Source organism: Capra hircus, chromosome 11 (genome assembly GCF_001704415.2).
Source record: "Capra hircus breed San Clemente chromosome 11, ASM170441v1, whole genome shotgun sequence".
Classification (NCBI taxonomy): domain Eukaryota; kingdom Metazoa; phylum Chordata; class Mammalia; order Artiodactyla; family Bovidae; genus Capra; species Capra hircus.
The window spans coordinates 87,200,508-87,219,148 of NC_030818.1; the positions used below are offsets into that span (position 1 = coordinate 87,200,508).

Here is an 18,641-nt window from a genome sequence, read left to right on the forward strand (position 1 = left end):
TGACATCACTCAGAGGGGCTGTTCTATAACAGTGACATCACTCAGAGGGCTGTTCTATACACTGACATCACTCACCAGAGGGGCTGCTCTATAACCTGACATCACTCAGAGGGGCTGTTCTATGACCCAGACATCACTCAGATGTGACATCACTCAGAGGGGCTGCTATGACCCTGACATCACTCAGAGGGCTGTTCTATGACCTGACATCACTCAGAGGGGCTGCTCTATGACCCTGACATCACTCAGAGGGGCTGTTCTATGACCCTGACAGCACTCAGAGGGCTGCCCCTGACATCACTCAGAGGGGCTATGACCCTGACATCACTCAGAGGGGCTGGACATCACTCATGTTCTATAACAGTGACATCACTCAGAGGGGCTGCTCTATAACACTGACATCACTCAGAGGGGCTGTTCTATAACACTGACATCACTCAGAGGGGCTGCTCTATGACCCTGACATCACTCAGAGGGGCTGCTCTATGACCCTGACATCACTCAGAGGGCTCCCTGACATCACTCAGAGGGGCTGCTCTATGACACTGACATCACTCCTAGGTGACACATCACTCAGCTCTGTTCTATGACCTGACATCACTCAGAGGGGCTGTTCTATCACTGACAGGGGCTGTTCTATAACACTGACATCACTCAGAGGGGCTGTTCTATATTGACATCACTCAGAGGGCTGTTCTATAGACATCACTCCTAGTCCTCTATGACCCTGACATCACTCAGAGGGGCTGCTCTATGACCCTGACATCACTCAGAGGGGCTGTTCTATAACACTGACATCACTCAGAGGGGCTGCTCTATGACCCTGACATCACTCAGAGGGGGTTCTATGCTGACATCACTGTGACTCACTCAGACCTGACATCACTCAGAGGGGCTGCTCTATAACACTGACATCACTCAGAGGGCTGTTCTATAACACTGACATCACTCAGAGGGCTGTTCTATGACCCTGACATCACTCAGAGGGGCTGCTCTATGACCCTGACATCACTCAGAGGGGCTGTTTCTCTATGACCCTGACATCACTCAGAGGGGCTGCTCTATGACACTGACATCACTCCTAGCTGTTCTATGACCCTGACATCAACTATGACCTGACATCACTCAGAGGGGCTGTTCTATAACACTGACATCACTCAAGGGGTGTTCTATAACACTGACATCACTCAGAGGGGCTGTTCTATGACATTGACATCACTCAGAGGGGCTGTTCTATAACACTGAGCTGTTCTATTGACATCACTCAGAGGGGCTGCTCTATGACCCTGACACACAGAGCTGACATCTCTGCTCTATACCCTGACATCACTCCATCACTGACATCACTCAGAGGGGCTGATGACCCTGACATCACTCCTAGTCTCTGTTCTATGATGACCTCACTCACTCTCTGGACACTGACATCACTCCTAGTCTCTGTTCTATGACCCTGACATCACTCAGAGGGCTGTTCTATAACACTGACATCACTCCTAGTCTCTGCTCTATGACCCTGACATCACTCAGAGGGGCTGCTCTATAACAGTGACATCACTCAGAGGGGCTGCTCTATGACACTGACATCACTCAGAGGGGCTGTCTATGACCCTGACATCATCAGAGGGCTGTTCTATAAACACTGACATCACTCAGAGGGGCTGTTCTATAACACTGACATCACTCAGAGGGGGTGACATCACTCAGAGGGGCTGCTCTATGACCCTGACATCACTCAGAGGGGCTGTTCTATAACACTGACATCACTCAGAGGGGCTGACTGACATCACTCAGAGGGGCTGCTCTATGACGCTGACATCACTCCTAGTCTCTGCTCTATGACCCTGACATCACTCAGAGGGGCTCTTCTATGACCCTGACATCACTCAGAGGGGCTGTTCTATGACTCTGACATCACTCAGAGGGGCTGCTCTATAACACTGACATCATCAGAGTGGCTGTTCCATAACTGACATCACTCAGAGGGGCTGCTCTATGACCCTGACATCACTCCAGTCTCTGCTCTGTGACACTGACATCACTCAGAGGGGCTGCTCTATGACCCTGACATCACTCAGAGGGGCTGCTCTATGACCCTGACATCACTCAGAGGGGCTGACCCTGACATCACTCAGAGGGGCTGTTCTATGACACTGACATCACTCAGAGGGGCTGGACCCTGACATTCAGATATGACCCTGACATCACTCAGAGGGGCTGTTCTATGACCTGACATCACTCAGAGGGGCTGCTCTATGATGACATCACTCAGAGGGGCTGTTCTATAACAGTGACATCACTCAGAGGGGCTGGACATCACTCAGAGGGGCTGTTCTATGACCCTGACATCACTCAGAGGGCTGTTCTATGACCCTGACATCACTCAGAGGGGCTGCTCTATGACCCTGACATCACTCAGAGGGGCTGTTCTATGACCCTGACATCACTCAGAGGGGCTGTTCTATGACCCTGACATCACTCAGAGGGGCTGTTCTATAACACTGACATCACTCAGAGGGGCTGTTCTATAACAGTGACATCAGAGGGGCTGCTCTATACTGACATCACTCAGAGGGGCTGTTCTATCTGACATCACTCAGAGGGGCTGTTATCGGGCTGCTCTATGACCCTGACATCACTCAGAGGGCTGTTCTATGACCCTGACATCACTCAGACTATAACACTGACATCACTCAGAGGGGCTGCTCTATGACCCTGACATCACTCAGAGGGGCTGTTCTATGACCCTGACATCACTCAGAGGGGCTGTTCTATGACCCTGACATCACTCAGAGGGGCTGTTCTATAACACTGACATCACTCAGAGGGGCTGCTCTATGACCCTGACATCACTCAGAGGGGCTGTTCTATGACCCTGACATCACTCAGAGGGGCTGCTCTATGACCCTGACATCACTCAGAGAGGCTGTTCTATGACCCTGACATCACTCAGAGGGGCTGTTCTATAACACTGACATCACTCAGAGGGGCTGCTCTATAACACTGACATCACTCAGAGGGTGCAGACTCATAGACCATCTGACATCACTCAGAGAGGCTGTTCTATAACAGTGACATCACTCAGAGGGGCTGTTCTATAACAGTGACATCACTCAGAGGGGCTGTTCTATGACATTGACATCACTCAGAGGGGCTGTTCTATAACACTGACATCACTCCTAGTCTCTGTTCTATGACCCTGACATCACTCAGAGGGGCTGCTCTATGACCCTGACATCACTCAGAGGGGCTGTTCTATGACCCTGACATCACTCAGAGGGGCTGTTCTATGACCCTGACTTCACTCAGAGGGGCTGTTCTATAACACTGACATCACTGAGAGGGGCTGTTCTATGACATTGACATCTCTCAGAGGGGCTGTTCTCTAACACTGACATCACTCCTAGTCTCTGTTCTATGATCCTGACATCACTCCTAGTCTCTGTTCTATGACCCTGACATCACTCAGAGGGGCTGTTCTATAACACTGACATCACTCAGAGGGGCTGCTCTATAACACTGACATCACTCAGAGGGGCTGTTCTATGACATTGACATCACTCAGAGGGGCTGTTCTATAACACTGACATCACTCCTAGTCTCTGTTTTATGACCCTGACATCACTCAGAGGGGCTGTTCTATGACCCTGACATCACTCAGAGGGGCTGCTCTATGACACTGACATCACTCCTAGTCTCTGTTCTATGACCCTGACATCACTCCTAGTCTCTGTTCTATGACCCTGACATCACTCAGAGGGGCTGTTCTATAACACTGACATCACTCAGAGGGGCTGCTCTATAACACTGACATCACTCAGAGGGGCTGTTCTATGACATTGTCATCACTCAGAGGGGCTGTTCTATAACACTGACATCACTCCTAGTCTCTGTTCTATGACCCTGACATCACTCAGAGGGGCTGCTCTATGACCCTGACATCACTCAGAGGGGCTGCTCTATAACACTGACATCACTCAGAGGGGCTGCTCTATACCCTGACATCACTCCTAGTCTCTGTTCTATGACCCTGACATCACTCCTAGTCTCTGTTCTATGACACTGACATCACTCCTAGTCTCTGCTCTATGACACTGACATCACTCCTAGTCTCTGTTCTATTACCCTGACATCACTCAGAGGGGCTGTTCTATAACACTGACATCACTCCTAGTCTCTGCTCTATGACCCTGACATCACTCAGAGGGGCTGCTCTATAACACTGACATCACTCAGAGGGGCTGCTCTATGACCCTGACATCACTCCTAGTCTCTGTTCTATGACCCTGACATCACTCCTAGTCTCTGCTCTATGACACTGACATCACTCCTAGTCTCTGTTCTATGACCCTGACATCACTCAGAGGGGCTGCTCTATAACACTGACATCACTCAGAGGGGCTGTTCTATAACAGACATCACTCCTAGTCTCTGTTCTATGACCCTGACATCACTCAGAGGGGCTGTTCTATAACACTGACATCACTCCTAGTCTCTGCTCTATGACCCTGACATCACTCAGAGGGGCTGCTCTATGACCCTGACATCACTCCTAGTCTCTGCTCTATGACACTGACATCAGAGGCTCTAAGGTTGCCAGTCAGCACTCACCCTTTTTTACACTTCTTGAAGATTTTCCCAATCTTTTCTTGGGGAACATCATATTTTTCAGAGATCTAAAGGAACAAAAGAAAAATAATATTACAAAGTTCTGTGTTCATGACTGGACAAAACAAATACCTTCATACAGTGGTACAGACACTTGGCTTTCTGTTTCTCACACTGCACATACAAAGACACAGATGAGGGCCTGTCTATCCTGGGTGGAGGGGCTACCCGCCTTTGGAGAGAGCTGGAATCAGGGGTCTGTTGCTTCCCAAAGTCACAGATGTCACAACTCTATTATATGGCCATGGTGTTTTGAAATTAATACCTTACAGAGCAGTGTTATGCTTACAGAGGAAGTACAGACCTACTCTTTCCACCCAAAATCCATGTGCTGCACTTGTCCTGCCTGATTAGCGAACGCTGCTGCAACAAGAAAACTAAAGTCCTCGGTCCACCTCTCTGAGCTGAGCGCTCCATGCATGTTGGCATCCACGTGGGCCCCTCTCTGAGCTGAGCGCTCCATGCAGGTTGGCATCCACGTGGGCCCCTCTCTGAGCTGAGCACTCCATGCATGTTGGCATCCACGTGGGCCCCTCTCTGAGCTGAGCACTCCATGCAGGTTGGCATCCACGTGGGCCCCTCTCCGAACTGCAGGCTCCATGCATGTTGGCATCCACGTGGGCCCCTCTCTGAGCTGTGAGCTCCGAGCATGCGGACGTCCACAAGGGCCCCTCTCTGAGCCGCAGCCTCCATGAGTGTTGACAAGCATCCTGTCTAGGCACTTCACTCAGTGCACAAAGGCCTCACTCTGGAGTGAGACACGCCTAAACGGTGCCAGTTCTGACTCAGTTTCCACTGGCAGGTGACTGTTCTAAACCTTGGCCTCCTCTCAACAGGAAAGAGAGACCCTCACCTCACATACCCCACGGCTATCGTGGGATTAAGGTGTGTCCAGCCCAAAGCAGGAGTTCATTTCGGATACAGACTCACCGGAAGGAAGGAACTGTTTGATTCCCCAGCTCAGAAGGAACATCCAAGGGCCCTGGCCACAGCCAGGCCAGTGCCTCGCTAGGGCGGAGCCTCTCCGGAGGGCAGTGGGCTCTGGCTAAGGCGTGGCCAAGGGCCCCAATCCTGGCCCACCTTCCCTCTCAACCAGGGGTTCGGGGTCCACACAGTGCAGTGAGCTCTGGAGGTTTCCTCTTGGGTGTGGAGCTGTCTGCACAGGGAGGGGACAGCTACTCCAAGGACCAGGGGCTGATTCAATCTAGGTCAGACAATGTACCTGAGGAGGTATCCAGACCGCTCCCACCCAGGGGTCACCGCCCTGCCCACCCTTGATCTGAAGAGCACGCCTCTGGGCGGCCCTGAGATTGGGGCTTCAGAAGACCCGCCTGCAGATCATTTTCAATCTAACAAAGATACATCGTGCACATCGAACCACATCCAAGCTGCATCATACACGTTCACCTCTTTTCTGTACCACTGGACTATCACTGTGTTTATGAAACCCCCAGCCCAGGAGATGGGAGGCTGGGATGAATTCCTCAAGTGCTGTGAATGAATTATATTTGCACAGCGAGTCCCAGTCTTTTCCACGCTCTCCTCTCTCTCCATCATCAAGAGGTGAGGAGGGGCTATCAGGAGACAAGGAAGCGGAGGAACCGGGAGAAGTCACAGGAAGCCGAATGACCCAGAGCAGAGGGCGACAGGTGGCGCTGGGCGCCTCTCGCTGAGGCGCAGGGGAGGAGCTGCGGTGACATCCGCTTCCTAGAGACCGAGAGACAGCGCCCCCTGGCTGCCACCCCCTGCACTGCCTCAGTTCTCCCCGCAGAATCCATCAGTTTTCAGTCCAGTCGCTCAGCCGTGTCCGACTCTTTGCGACCCCCATGGTCTGCAGCATACCAGGCTTCCCTGTCCATCACCAACTCCTGAAACTTACTCAGACTCATGCCCGTCTAGTCGGTGATGCCACCCAACCATCTCATCCTCTGTCGTCCCCTTCTCCTCCTGCAATCTTTCCCAGCTTCAGGGTCTTTTCAAATGAGTCTGTTCTTTGCATCAGGTGGTCAAAGTACTGCAGTTTCAGCTTCAGCATCAGTCCTTCCAATGAATATTCAGGACTGATTTCCTTTAGGATGGACTGGTTAGGTCTCCTTGCAGTCCAAGGGACTCTCAAGAGTCTTCTCCAACACCACAGTTCAAAAGCACCAATTCTTTGCTGCTCAGCTTTCTTTATAGTCCAACTCTCACATCCATTCATGACCACTGGAAAAACCATAGCCTTGACTAGACGGACCTTTGTTGGCAAAGTAATGTCTCTGCTTTTTAATATGCTGTTTAGGTTGGTCATAACTTTTCTTCCAAGGAGTAAGTGTCTTTTAATTTCATGGCTGCAGTCACCATCTGCAGTGATTTTGGAGCCTCAAAAAATAAAGTCTCTCACTGTTTCCACTGTTTCCCCATCTATCTGCCCTGAAGTGATGGGACCAGATGCCATGATCTTCGTTTTCTGAATGCTGAGCTTTAAGCCAACTTTTTCACTCTCCTCTTTCACTTTCATCAAGAGTCTCTTTAGTTCTTCGCTTTCGGCCATAAGGGTGTTGTCATCTGCATATTTGAGGTTACTGATATTTCTCCCTGCATCCATCAGTGCTACCTGGAAAATTACACAGTGGCCTCTGCCGATTTCACTGTAGCCATCTTCCTAACCAGAATGTGAACTCCATTCAGCACTGGGTCATGTACTCCTGTATCTCCAGTGCCAAGAACAGTGCCTGGCACAAAGTAGGCCCTTCACAAATATTTGTTAAATGAATTCAACATTCGGCAGTAGTCAGGGGAAACCTGCTTCCAGCTGAGGTATGGACTCACTTTGAGCTCAAAGATTCCGATGATTTACAGGGGCCCGAGGTGGATACATATCGAGACACAGTGCTGACCCCTTGAATTTCACTCTGGGGCAAAGCCAAAACAGGGATCAGCCTGGCACCCTTCTCGTGTCTCTATGATGTCCCCAAGGGCAGGCTGGGGTCAGTGTGCTCTTGGGCCATTTGCTGAGATGCTGCGGCAGAAGGATCTCCGAGCCATGGAAGTTGTATGGGCCCCTTCTCAAGCTGGACATGCAGGTGATCAGAAGTGTGCAACTCGTGACTTCACTTTAAATCACCTGGCTGTGGTCACCTCTGGTCACAACTCTGCCTTTTCACAAATAGGCTTCGGGTAATGTCTGGACACAAATTCAGTCATTCCCCAAGATCAGGAGTTTCAAAGGCCGATGAAGGAGCCACTGTTTTATGTGTGGAAGTTTTTAAGATTTTGATAGAAATAATCTTTTGTTGGCTTCTAAGTAGTCTGTTAAGTGGCAGTCTCTCTTTAACCAAGCACAGGAAAGTTAAACCATTCCAAGGGTCATTACAAATCCACTCAGTTCAGTGGACTAGATGCTGGTGGGTGATTACTATCTACCAATGGGTGTGCTGGGCACAGTGATGTGAGGTAGGTACAACCTTGCAACTGCTGAAGACTAAGCTGGGGGTGTGGGGGTCGGGGTGAAACGTGGCACGTGCCTCGGCCACAGACAAGGTGCTGGGACTTAGGAAAGGCTTTAGCACCACCGAGGAACCTGGACAGGCTGGTAAAATTTGTTCTGATCGAATTCTGTGCAAGTAAGAGGATTATGAAGCTCCTACTACTTACAGCTTCCATCAGGCCTTTCAAGGATGGAGTCTTGAGCATCAGGGCATCGAAGACTTCTTCTGACTCCTTCCGCACGTAGAGCAGCACTGATCCCCAGTGGGGAAGAAGGAGGGAAAAGTGTAATTCATTGATAGGAGCAAAACAAGAAAACGGATTGCGGGTATTGGGAAAAATGGATGGCAAACATGAACCAATATAAAATCTGTCTCAAGGAACACAGCTTTCAGCTTCTTTTTAACTCTGCTGGAAGTCCCGGCTCAAGCCAGGAGGAGCTGCTCTGATGGAGGAACACTCAAGGGAAGTCAACACTGATGAGGTCTGCTTGAGGAATTCATGCTTTGGCTGGATTCAGAGCTCACTTCCCACTGGAAAATCCCACTACGAACCGTAAACCAACACACCTCTCTTTGGTTCTTCTACCCGGGTCAGCTTAGCAGGAGGCGGGATCACAAAGTCATCTTCCGAGCTGTACGGCCCCCTCTTCAAGCTGGACCTGCAGACGATCCAAGGTGTGCAATTAGTGACCTCACTTTCAATCACTTGCAGAAACAAAAGGAGTTTCCAGGTGTTATCACTGGATTTTACATTTAAAATGTCCTTCGTTTTAAAATGGGCCAGCCTTTATTTTGTGGATGAAAATCTGGGGCTCAAGGGAAGAAGCTGACTGACCCGGGCTCGTGTGACCGAATAGCAGAGGGGGACCACACTCAGGAGCCTGCCGGACACCCCTGTTGCTCTCACACAGCTCCAGCTGCCCTCTTGGGAATGGGGTTTCTCTTCAGGAAAAAAAAAAACTTATGAAGGAGGTGGGATGTGAGATGCGCGTGAAGCTGGTAACAGAGGAGACAGCGCGTCAAAAGAGGGACGATGTGTGAGCGGGAAAACACTCAGCCTGGCTGGCTGAGACAGAAAGTCCTGGAGGAAGATGAATCTAATCCAGAAAACCTCGATCACTCAGCTCTCAGGAAGTTTAGACTTTTATGTTGCAGTGATCAGGGGGTCATTCTGAGAGTCAAGAAGGCTACAATCGGGGTGTGGCAGATAGGAGCGGACACCAGGATCTACGAGCAGAAGACGAATGGGACGACTCTGGAGACAATCACAGCATCAAACCCCCAAAATACGGCAGTGTCGGTGGAAATACAAAGGGAGGGGAAACATTTCCAGGTGCACATGAAGAAAGAAGGGCTTCCCTGATAGCTCAGTTGGTAAAGAATCCGCCTGCGATACAGGAGACCCCGGTTCGATTCCTGGGTTAGGAAGATCCCCTGGAGCAGGGATAGGCTACCCACTCCGGTTTTCTTGGGCTTCCCTGGTGGCTCAGCTGGTAAAGAATCCACCCGCAATGTGGGAGACCTGGGTTCGATTCCTAGGTTGGGAAGATCTCCTGGAGAAGGGAAAGGCCACCCATTCCAATATTCTGGTTTGGAGAATTGCATGAACCCCAGTCCACGGAGTCGCAAAGAGTCGGACACGACTGAGTGACTTTCATGAAAAAAGAAGTGAAGAGACCGGTGGGACTGGCTATCAAAGGCACAAGTCACAGTGAGCTCACTGTTGTGAGGCTTAGTGAGTAAGCAAGAAAATAGTAAAAAAAAAAAAAACAAAACTGAAAATGAAGTAAGTGCGAGCTTCTAAGCAGAACCATCACTTTAAGAATAGCAGCTGGAGCTTAAAATGCTGTGTCTCAGCTTCCAGCACAGAAGAGCTCTCCAATGAAAGTACTTGCAGGATTCAGGTCTGAGAACACGAGTTAGAGAGGCTGCGGAGAGCCTGTCTTCCGCGAGGCCCGTGGCCCATTTGGGTGGGCGTGGGGAGCTGGGATGGCTCACAGAAGGTGACCAGACCCTCGCCTGGTGGAGCGCTGGGCAGGTGGAGCGCTGGGCGGAAGCACTGCTGGCGAGGCTGAGAAGGGTGCCCCTGGGAGCAGGGGGCATCGACACCATCACAGCAACCGGCTGTGAAGCTCCTCCGGTTTTCCAAAGCTCGATCTCCACAAGGAACCTGGGTTTCTTAGAGCAGAGGCTGATTCTGGGCCAGAGTAGAGCAGAAAAACAAGTGCCTGGTAGACGCCATGCCTGAAGGTGAGGAAGTGCTAGAGCAGTGAGGGCAGGAGGGTCGAGCCGAAGTGATCCAGGAGCAAGCGAGAGGGACCCCGCTGGCCCTGGGACCACGTGAGCAGAGTAAACGACGATGACCGAATCACAGCGTATTGAATACAATGGGAAACCACAAGCCCATGCTGATGTAATGCAAATGAGAAATTAAAAGCTTGACAAGGAGTGAGATGTTTACAAAGCACCCCCCCTCAAAACACCTACAAGAGGAGAAAGAGTTTCACTGTACAGCAGAGAAGCCTGGCAGAGCCTGTCTGAATCAAGTGACCAGAGCGAACATCGCCAGCAGGAGTGCCCTGAAAACATGTGTCCCTGACAGGACACGCTGAGAGCAGGGCCTCGTCTGTGCCAGTCCTGCCCAGATGCATCATCTACCCTGAGAGGAAACCACGGACAGACCCAGACAGAGGGACAGCCTACAAAACGGCGGGAGTGTGACCTGCAGAAGCAGTAGCTCAGGAAAGCCAAGGAGAGGTGAAGGCTGTTAGCGATGGAAGGAGATTCAGGAGCCAGGACAACTAAAGACTCTGTGTGAGTCTGAAAGGGACTCTTTTTTGCCATAAAGGATATTTTTGGAACAACAGCAAAGCCTGGACTGGCTAGTACTGTGCTAAGGCCTTGATGTCAACATTCTGACTGTGTTATGCAGGGGAACATCCTCATTTGTGGAAACATACAAACCTAGACAGAGTATTAAAAAGCAGAGACATCACTTTGCCTATAAAGGTCTGTCTAGTTAAAGCTATGGTTTTTCCAGTAGTCATGTATGGATATGAGAGTTGGACTATAAGGAGAGCTGAGTGCCGAAGAATTGATGCTTTTGAACTGTGGTGTTGGAGAAGACTCTTGAGAGTCCCTTGGACTGCAAGGAGATCCAACCAGTCCATCCTAAAGGAAATCAGTCCTGAATGTTCATTGGAAGGACTGATGCTGAAGCTGAAGCTCCAACACTTTGGCCACCGGATTCAAAGAACTGACTCACTGGAAAAGACCCTGATGCTGGGAAAAGATTGAAGGCAGGAGGAGAAGGGGACGACAGCGGATGAGATGGTTGGATGGCATCACTGACTCAATGCACATGAGTTTGAGCAAGCTCCGGGAGCTGGTGATGGACAGGGCGGCCTGGCATGCTGCAGTCCATGGGGTCACAAAGAGTCAGACACAACTGAGCAACTGAACAACAACAACCAAGGACGCAGGGGTGTTGGGTCACCGCCAGCAACTTACTCTCCAGCGGCTCAGGAAAAAGGGAGTTCTCTGTACTGTAATTATTCTAGAGGTTTGAGAATGTTTCAAAATAAAAAGAATTTAGTAAAACAAAACATAAACCTTACCCTTCACCCTCCAACTCTTCTGAGGCAATGGGAAGGACCTAAGACCAAGGGAAAAAAAAAAGATTGTTTTTCAAGCATATGCTAAAATATTTCAGACCTTAAACAAATTATTCCTAAAACGAAAGAAATTTGGAATGTAACCAATCTCACACAAAATCCGTTAGCCTTATTATTCAATGACCAGATTCTTAAAGATGTCTTGAACTCCTCCAGTTCAGGAGCTGGCAAACTACACCCCATGAACCAAGTCTGGCCTGATGCCCATTTATGTAAATACAGTATTTACTGGTGCACAGCCACGCCCATTCCTGGCACAGTGTTTATGGTGATTTTGGCCCCACAACAGTAGACGCAAGTCACAACAGAGAGCCTTCAACCCCCCAAAAGCCTAAAATGTTTATTCTTGGGCCCTTTACAGCAAACGATTAGTGAGCCCTGCTCACCCTAGACCCATGAGAAACTGGACACCCTGGCAGTGCCTTTCCTGAAGAACTCTGCAAACACATCGTCTGTCGGAATCTGTGTACAAAGCTCCTGGCATATGTCTCTGGGGCATCTACCTGAACTCAGGTGGAGGGCATGCTCCACTCCACCCAAGTCCAACCTCCACTGAGCTTCTGCTCCAAGTAGAGCGTGACTGCAGCTTTGATAAATTTCAGATTAGTGGCCGAGACGCGACCAAACACGTGCCAGTGATGGTCCCCTAACTGAAACTGCGAGGAGAGCGCTCAGACATCCTATTAAGGCTCCCACTCCTGGTATTCCTCTGGCTTTTCCCTCCGGTCCAGACCCATGGAAGTGAAATTCACAAGATCACAGACTCAACTTCACATGTTATTATTCCAGTGCCTTTCAAAGAGCTGAAGACACCAACAGATAACATCCATACAGAATTAAGTCAGCAGGTCCGGGGCTGTGGTTCCACGGCAATGATGCTTACACACACCTGACCGTGAGAACAATACGTTGCCCGAACCAGACACTCCAAAGAGCTGATCCCTAACCCTGGGCAGACCTCACCAAGCTCTGGCTTCTGTTTGCCAAAGACTCTCCTTCTGTGACCTGTCGCCTCCTAGCAGCCACCCTGGGATCCGGGTTACCTACGTGAGCACCCCGCTGAAGACTGGCAAAGTGCACGTCGGGGATGAAAAGGACAGGCTGGGTGTCGAGATCAATGAAGGGCTTGAAAACCGTGATGTCCATGCGTTTGTGAGAGGGAAGAAGCGGCACTTTGACGTCGGAAACTGAAAAAAAATAAATAACACGAGGACACCACAGTCAGCAGCTTCTATCCCCAGACTGCCGGCAGGCTACAGAGCATCTTTCTTGTTTAAGAAACTTAAATTATAGCAGAACAGCAGATACAGGTCATGCTGCCTGAACTGCGAAAAATTACACTTAATGTGTTTGTATTTGCACTAAAATCAGTCCCACATCTTACCAAAGGCAGGAGAGAAAAAGCCATGTTTAAACACAAAGACACACACACACACAGAGAAAGATCCAGAACAGAGACAAAGTATGTGATACTTCTGCCTGAAAGGCTAAAACTTAACGATTGTATAAACATAATTTAGAGGCGGTTTCACCCTGGGTCTCCTCATTAGGTAATCTGTTCTGACAGTGGTGTACTCTTGACTTCAGAACCGGCACCTCAACTCCAGACTTTCATCTTCAGAACCGAACGCCAGGGAGGCGGAGAGACAACGTGACTGTCTAACTCTTTATTTACTAAATTACAGACTCCACCGTCCACCAGCCTCCGGCCCTGAGGTGCTTAGAGATGAGCTTTCCAAGCTGCTGAGTGGCTCTGTGAAGGGACATCTCCTGAGCTGCACTGTGAGGCCAGCGGCAGAGCCCGGACGGGCATGCTCAGGCCACATCTGCTGGGCGCCAGCCATGCAGAAAGCAGTTGCAGCTGTCCGAGCTCCAGCTGTGCAGAGTGTGTGCTTTTTTCCTTCCTTTTAGCTGAGAGCTACGGGATTCTGTGAATATGAATGCTGGCCATATTAAAAAGGAAAAAGAAAAAAAAAAAGCTTTCCCGGTGCAACGTCCAAACAGAAGCCCTATAGATTCTGCAAGTGTTAAGAATATCTGACAGAAGAACACCACACTATTTCAAATTAAGACAACCTGAATTCCAAAGGGTGTTACTATTACGCTTAAAAATCCAGGCCAGTTCCAATCTCATTATCAGCTATTCGAGTGGAACGTGTGTTATTTGTCAGGAACGGGAGCCAGAACTGAGGGCCAAAATCGTCTGAACTCTGGAAAAACTCAGGACTCCTTCCTGGAGTTCCCTGAGCACGACTTAGTTCAAGCCCTCGTCGGTCCTTGCTTCCTGGTTGAAGGCAGCAAAGCTATCACTTCTCAGCAATAAGAAGAAAATAACCACTACGCTAGCTTCTGTTTACAAACTTGAGTTACTGTTGGAACAAAAAGGTCTAAAACGCTTGGCAGAAGAAACACTTCTACTTACGGGCGCTCAACTGGGAGCTGGGGTCAGTGCACTTGCCTTTTCTTTTGCTTTGTTTTCGTTCTTCATCTCTGATCTTCCGTTCAGCTCCCTGGGTGGAGAGAAGACAAGACATGGCTCTGTTCACTGGCCCTCTTAAAATGCTTAGCTCTTATCCTGACCTTCGGTGGGAAAATACCTCCTCTTTGGAGATGAACTGCACTGCTTATTATACTTGTGGAGCTTATTATGGCAGTTTCCTCTAAAAAAGCCCTTTCTTAAAACTATTTTTAAACTAGAAAAAAAAATCACAGGAAAACCCTTGTTTAGAAAACTAAGAGGGCAGAATTCCCGTCAACAATGGATGAGGCCAGGTCAAATGGAAGCCAAGAAAATCAGCTAAGGTACCGCACACTGGCTTCAAAGACACAAGTGACTTTTCTTGTCGTCTAATAACAAGAAAATGAGAGAAAAAAATACAAGCTGATCCCACTTTGAGTATACTGTCCTGTACAGCCAATGTGGCTCAGATGGTAAAAACATCTGCTTATAATGCGGGAGACCTGGGTTCAATCCCTGGGTTGGGAAGATCCACTGGAGAAGGAAATGGCAACCCACTCCAGTATTCTTGCCTGGAGAATCCCATGGACAGAGGAGCCTGGCAGGCTACAGTCCACGGGGTCGCAAAGAGTCGGACATGACTAAGTGACTTCACTTCACTTCACTTCACGGCCAATGTGGTTACTGAAAACTGATTCTGTCCAAGGTCTTGGCATTGACTAAGTGATAGATCCAACCAACTATGACTCACAAGAGCAAATATTTAGCTAGAAATCTGCAGTCACTTAAAAGGAAAGCTTTACTCCCAGGCCTACGAAGAGGAAATACACACATGGTACACAGAGCTACACAGAGAACAGCAGTGCTGCACAGGTGGCCCCACGAGGACACTAGGAACAAACGCAACCTGAAATTGAGCAAGTAGGCAAAACGGAGACAAAATTATTCGTTAGCTATTTTGCTTGACCTACTTGCATTTATTTCTAGATGGTGCAGATTTGTTTACAAAGTTATTCACATTCCCTGGTAGCTCCACGGTAGAGAATCTGCCTGCAATGCAGGAGATCTGGGTTCAATCCCTGGGTCGGGAAGATCCCCTAGAGAAGGGAGTGGCAATCCACTCCGGTGATTTTTGCCTGGAGAATCCCACAGACAGAGGAGCCAAGCAAGCAACAATCCATGGGGTTGCAGAGTCAGACACGACTGAGTGAGTAGCACTTTTTTCTATTAAAGAACTGGTTATTTATTCTTCAGTAAATACATTCCCTGATAGCAAACAGTGGCAATAAAAATCATCCAGTTGATTTGGCATGATTATACAATAAAACAACATTTTAAAACATAGAATGAAAAACCACCTTCTACGTTTATCGATACATCACTAATGTAGCAATACACACAAACCACTTGCCCATCACCACTGCTACGTGACGCTGATACAAACACTACGTCCCTGACAGAGAAGAACAGGCGAAGGTCATCAGGCTCCTCGCCGTTACCGTCTGGGGTTGGTCTGTGTCTTGCTCAGTTCCTTCTGATGGTCTAAAAATAACTCCATATCAAAGTCTTTGCAACCCCATGGACGGTAGCCTGCCAGGCTCCCTTGTCTGTGGGATTTCCCAGGCAAGGATACTGGAGTGGGTTGCCATTTCCTTCTCCAGGGGGATCTTCCCGACCCAGGGATCGAGAACCTGCATCTCCTGCATTAGCAGGAGGGTTCTTTACCAGTGGGCCACCAGGGAAGCCCCCAGACCCGCCTAGCAGACCTGGAAGATCCAACAGAAGACCTGGAAGATGCAACTGTTTCCAAGGAGGTTTGCCAGATCTCAGGACAAAGCTCAGGAAGACTCATGGCTGACAGGCACACCCGACAGCCAGCAAGGTCAAGGTCACAACCTTTGGTGTCCTGTAAGATCCCAGGAGCCAGGAAACCCCAAGTGAGGAGGAGGATGGAACCACTGCAACAACCCAGAACTGACACGGGAATCCATGGCTAAGCTACTGAAGCCACAGTCCATGTGCTCAAAGAGCCTGTGGGAAAAACTGAACATGGTAAGCAGAGTCTTGGAAGACATAAAATAGATCCAAACTGATCTTCCAGAGATGAAAGCTACATAGGTGGGACTGCAGCAGTGTGGACAAGGCACAGGGAAAGATGTGAGCACATGTGAAAAAAAAATTTTTAATTAAATGGATAAAACTTTAACCTCTCCCTAGAATTTTTAGAAAAAGGACATGGACATAACAATTGTTTTTCTTTTGGCTCTAAGAAGAATGTGGCATGAACGAAGGAAATCTGAGTCGGGGTCAGAGACCTCTGCTCCAGAGCAGATGTGACTTACCACTGGTTAAGATGCAGCATGTGAGAAAGTGGAGGGCAGGCGGGGGGAACGGAGGAGGATTGAGGGCCCTAAGAGATGCCCATGTCTGATGCCCAGAGCCTGGGCCTCCGTCGCTTCCACAGCAAGAGGAGGAGGCTGGGCTGACTGCAAGACAGGCAGAGTCACAAGTGTCCACACAGCGGAAGAGCCGGAGGAGGAGGGGGCAGGATGGCTCTCAAGGCGGGCACGGCCACGAGCCAAGGTTGTGGGCAGCCCTAGACAGCAGAAAGGCAGGGGAACGGGTTCTCCATGAGAGACTCCAGACAGAATCAGGCTTCTGCCACCTTGACTTTTGCCCAGTAAGACTTGGGTCAGACTCCCTGACCTACAGAACTGGAAGATGACAGATGCGTGTCATTTCGAGCCACTAAGTTTGTGGTCATTTGTCAACAGCAACAACAGAAGACTAATACAACTGATACAACATGACGAGGCACATGACAGGTACTCGATAAACATCACTGGACCTGCCCTTTGGACCTGGAAGGTCTCAGGCTCAGGCCCTGGAGCCGACACAGTGCTCCGTGCACCCAAAGCACAAGTCAGGACACCAGGCCTCTGATGGCAAATTCCCTTCCGGGTTCTTAGCACCTTCTAAAAAAATCTTCATAACACAGAGGTTCAAACAGGATGAAAAGAGGAGACTAGCAAGAAAAAAAAATACAACCCGGTATTTCTGAGTGAGGAAAGTCAGAGTCATCTTCAATCTTAGTTCAGTGGACAGTTCTGCCCCATTCTGGAGGACACCACTGTCTCCAATCCCCATGGCACCAGGGCCTGCCAGCCTCTTTCTGGATTTAATCCAGCTGAGCGTTGCACCTGGCAAAAGTGCCCATCTCTTCTCCAGAAAACAAGGAGTCACAGCAGAGAAAAGGAATGACACTGACATCATGTGGGTCCGTGCTCTCGCTTCCCATCCACCTGCTGCTGTCAGCAAGAATCTGAAGCTCACCTTCCCCTGCCTTAGCGAGCTGCCGGACAACCTGCCAAAGAGCCTGGAGGGAGCTGTGCCAGTGACGACGCAGACTGGGAGTCCTCGGACACAGAGCTCAGGAAGAGCTCAAACTCCAGGCCACTGCCCACAGGTCCCTGCGAGCTGAGGGCCCACCCAGGACTGGGCGCAGTGTCCCTGTGTCCCACCCTGTCAGGCATGCCCGACAGAACGTGCTTATCAACGCTTCTGGTTTTTCAGTCAAAAGGAGATTGGTTTTCTCTCCTGAATTATGTGATTTTGCATGGCTAAAACATGAACTGCTAATTTAAGATCAGCTATATTATGTGATCAGCAATATATGCTTCAGTTCTATTAGTTGCTCAGTAGTGTCCGACTCTTTGCAACCCCATGGATTGCAGCACGCCAGGCTTCCCTACCCATCACTAACTCCCGGAGCTTGCTCAAACTCATGTCCATCAAGTTGGTGATGCCATCCAACCATCTCATCTTCTGTTGTCTCCTTCTCCTCCTGCCTTCAATCGTTTCCAGCTTCAGGGTCTTTTCCAGTGAGTCAGTTCTTCCCATCAGCTGGCCAAAGGATTGGAGTTTCAGCATCAGCATCAATCCTTCCAATGAATATTCAGGACTGATTTCCTTTAGGATGGACTGGTTGGATCTCCTTGCAATCCAAGGGACTCTCAAGAGTCTTCTCCAACACCACAATTCAAAAGCATCACCACTTCTCCAATACCACAGTTCAAAGTACATCCTTACTGGACTTAAGTATAAGAAAGGCCCTGGTCTTTTCCTATGAGGAAGGGTAGATTCTAAGTGTCTACATCCAGCCGATGGCCTTACCTTGTCACAGAAGACCTTTATCTGGCAGTATGCCCGATGCACAGGCTTGTTGCTGCGGTTGTTATAACTGTAGGTGTCAATCTGGATGTTCAGAGGTAACCCCTTCACACCCTTCTGAGAAGAGAAGTCTGTGCTCAAGCAGTTCACGGAGATGAAAACCTGCAAACGGAAGAAAAAGATTCTGTAAGCAACAGGCACCGA

General features: G+C 49.4%; 1 protein-coding gene across 4 annotated transcripts in view; it reads right to left on the reverse strand.

Annotated features, from left to right (window-relative positions):
* Nucleotides 1-18,641, reverse strand: part of GRHL1 (grainyhead like transcription factor 1) — a 64,868-nt gene that overhangs the window by 13,392 nt on the left and 32,835 nt on the right. For 2 of the 4 annotated variants that reach the window (XM_018055671.1, XM_018055670.1), the window contains exons 9-15: nucleotides 18,441-18,599; nucleotides 14,232-14,319; nucleotides 12,857-12,996; nucleotides 11,753-11,790; nucleotides 8,703-8,794; nucleotides 8,302-8,387; nucleotides 4,609-4,673 (exon numbers count right to left, since the gene is read on the reverse strand). In XM_018055671.1, coding sequence (XP_017911160.1) covers nucleotides 4,609-4,673; nucleotides 8,302-8,387; nucleotides 8,703-8,794; nucleotides 11,753-11,790; nucleotides 12,857-12,996; nucleotides 14,232-14,319; nucleotides 18,441-18,599 — 668 coding nt within the window. The remainder of the gene's footprint in view (nucleotides 1-4,608; nucleotides 4,674-8,301; nucleotides 8,388-8,702; nucleotides 8,795-11,752; nucleotides 11,791-12,856; nucleotides 12,997-14,231; nucleotides 14,320-18,440; nucleotides 18,600-18,641) is intronic. The other 2 variants (XM_018055672.1, XM_018055673.1) reach the window with 1 other exon arrangement.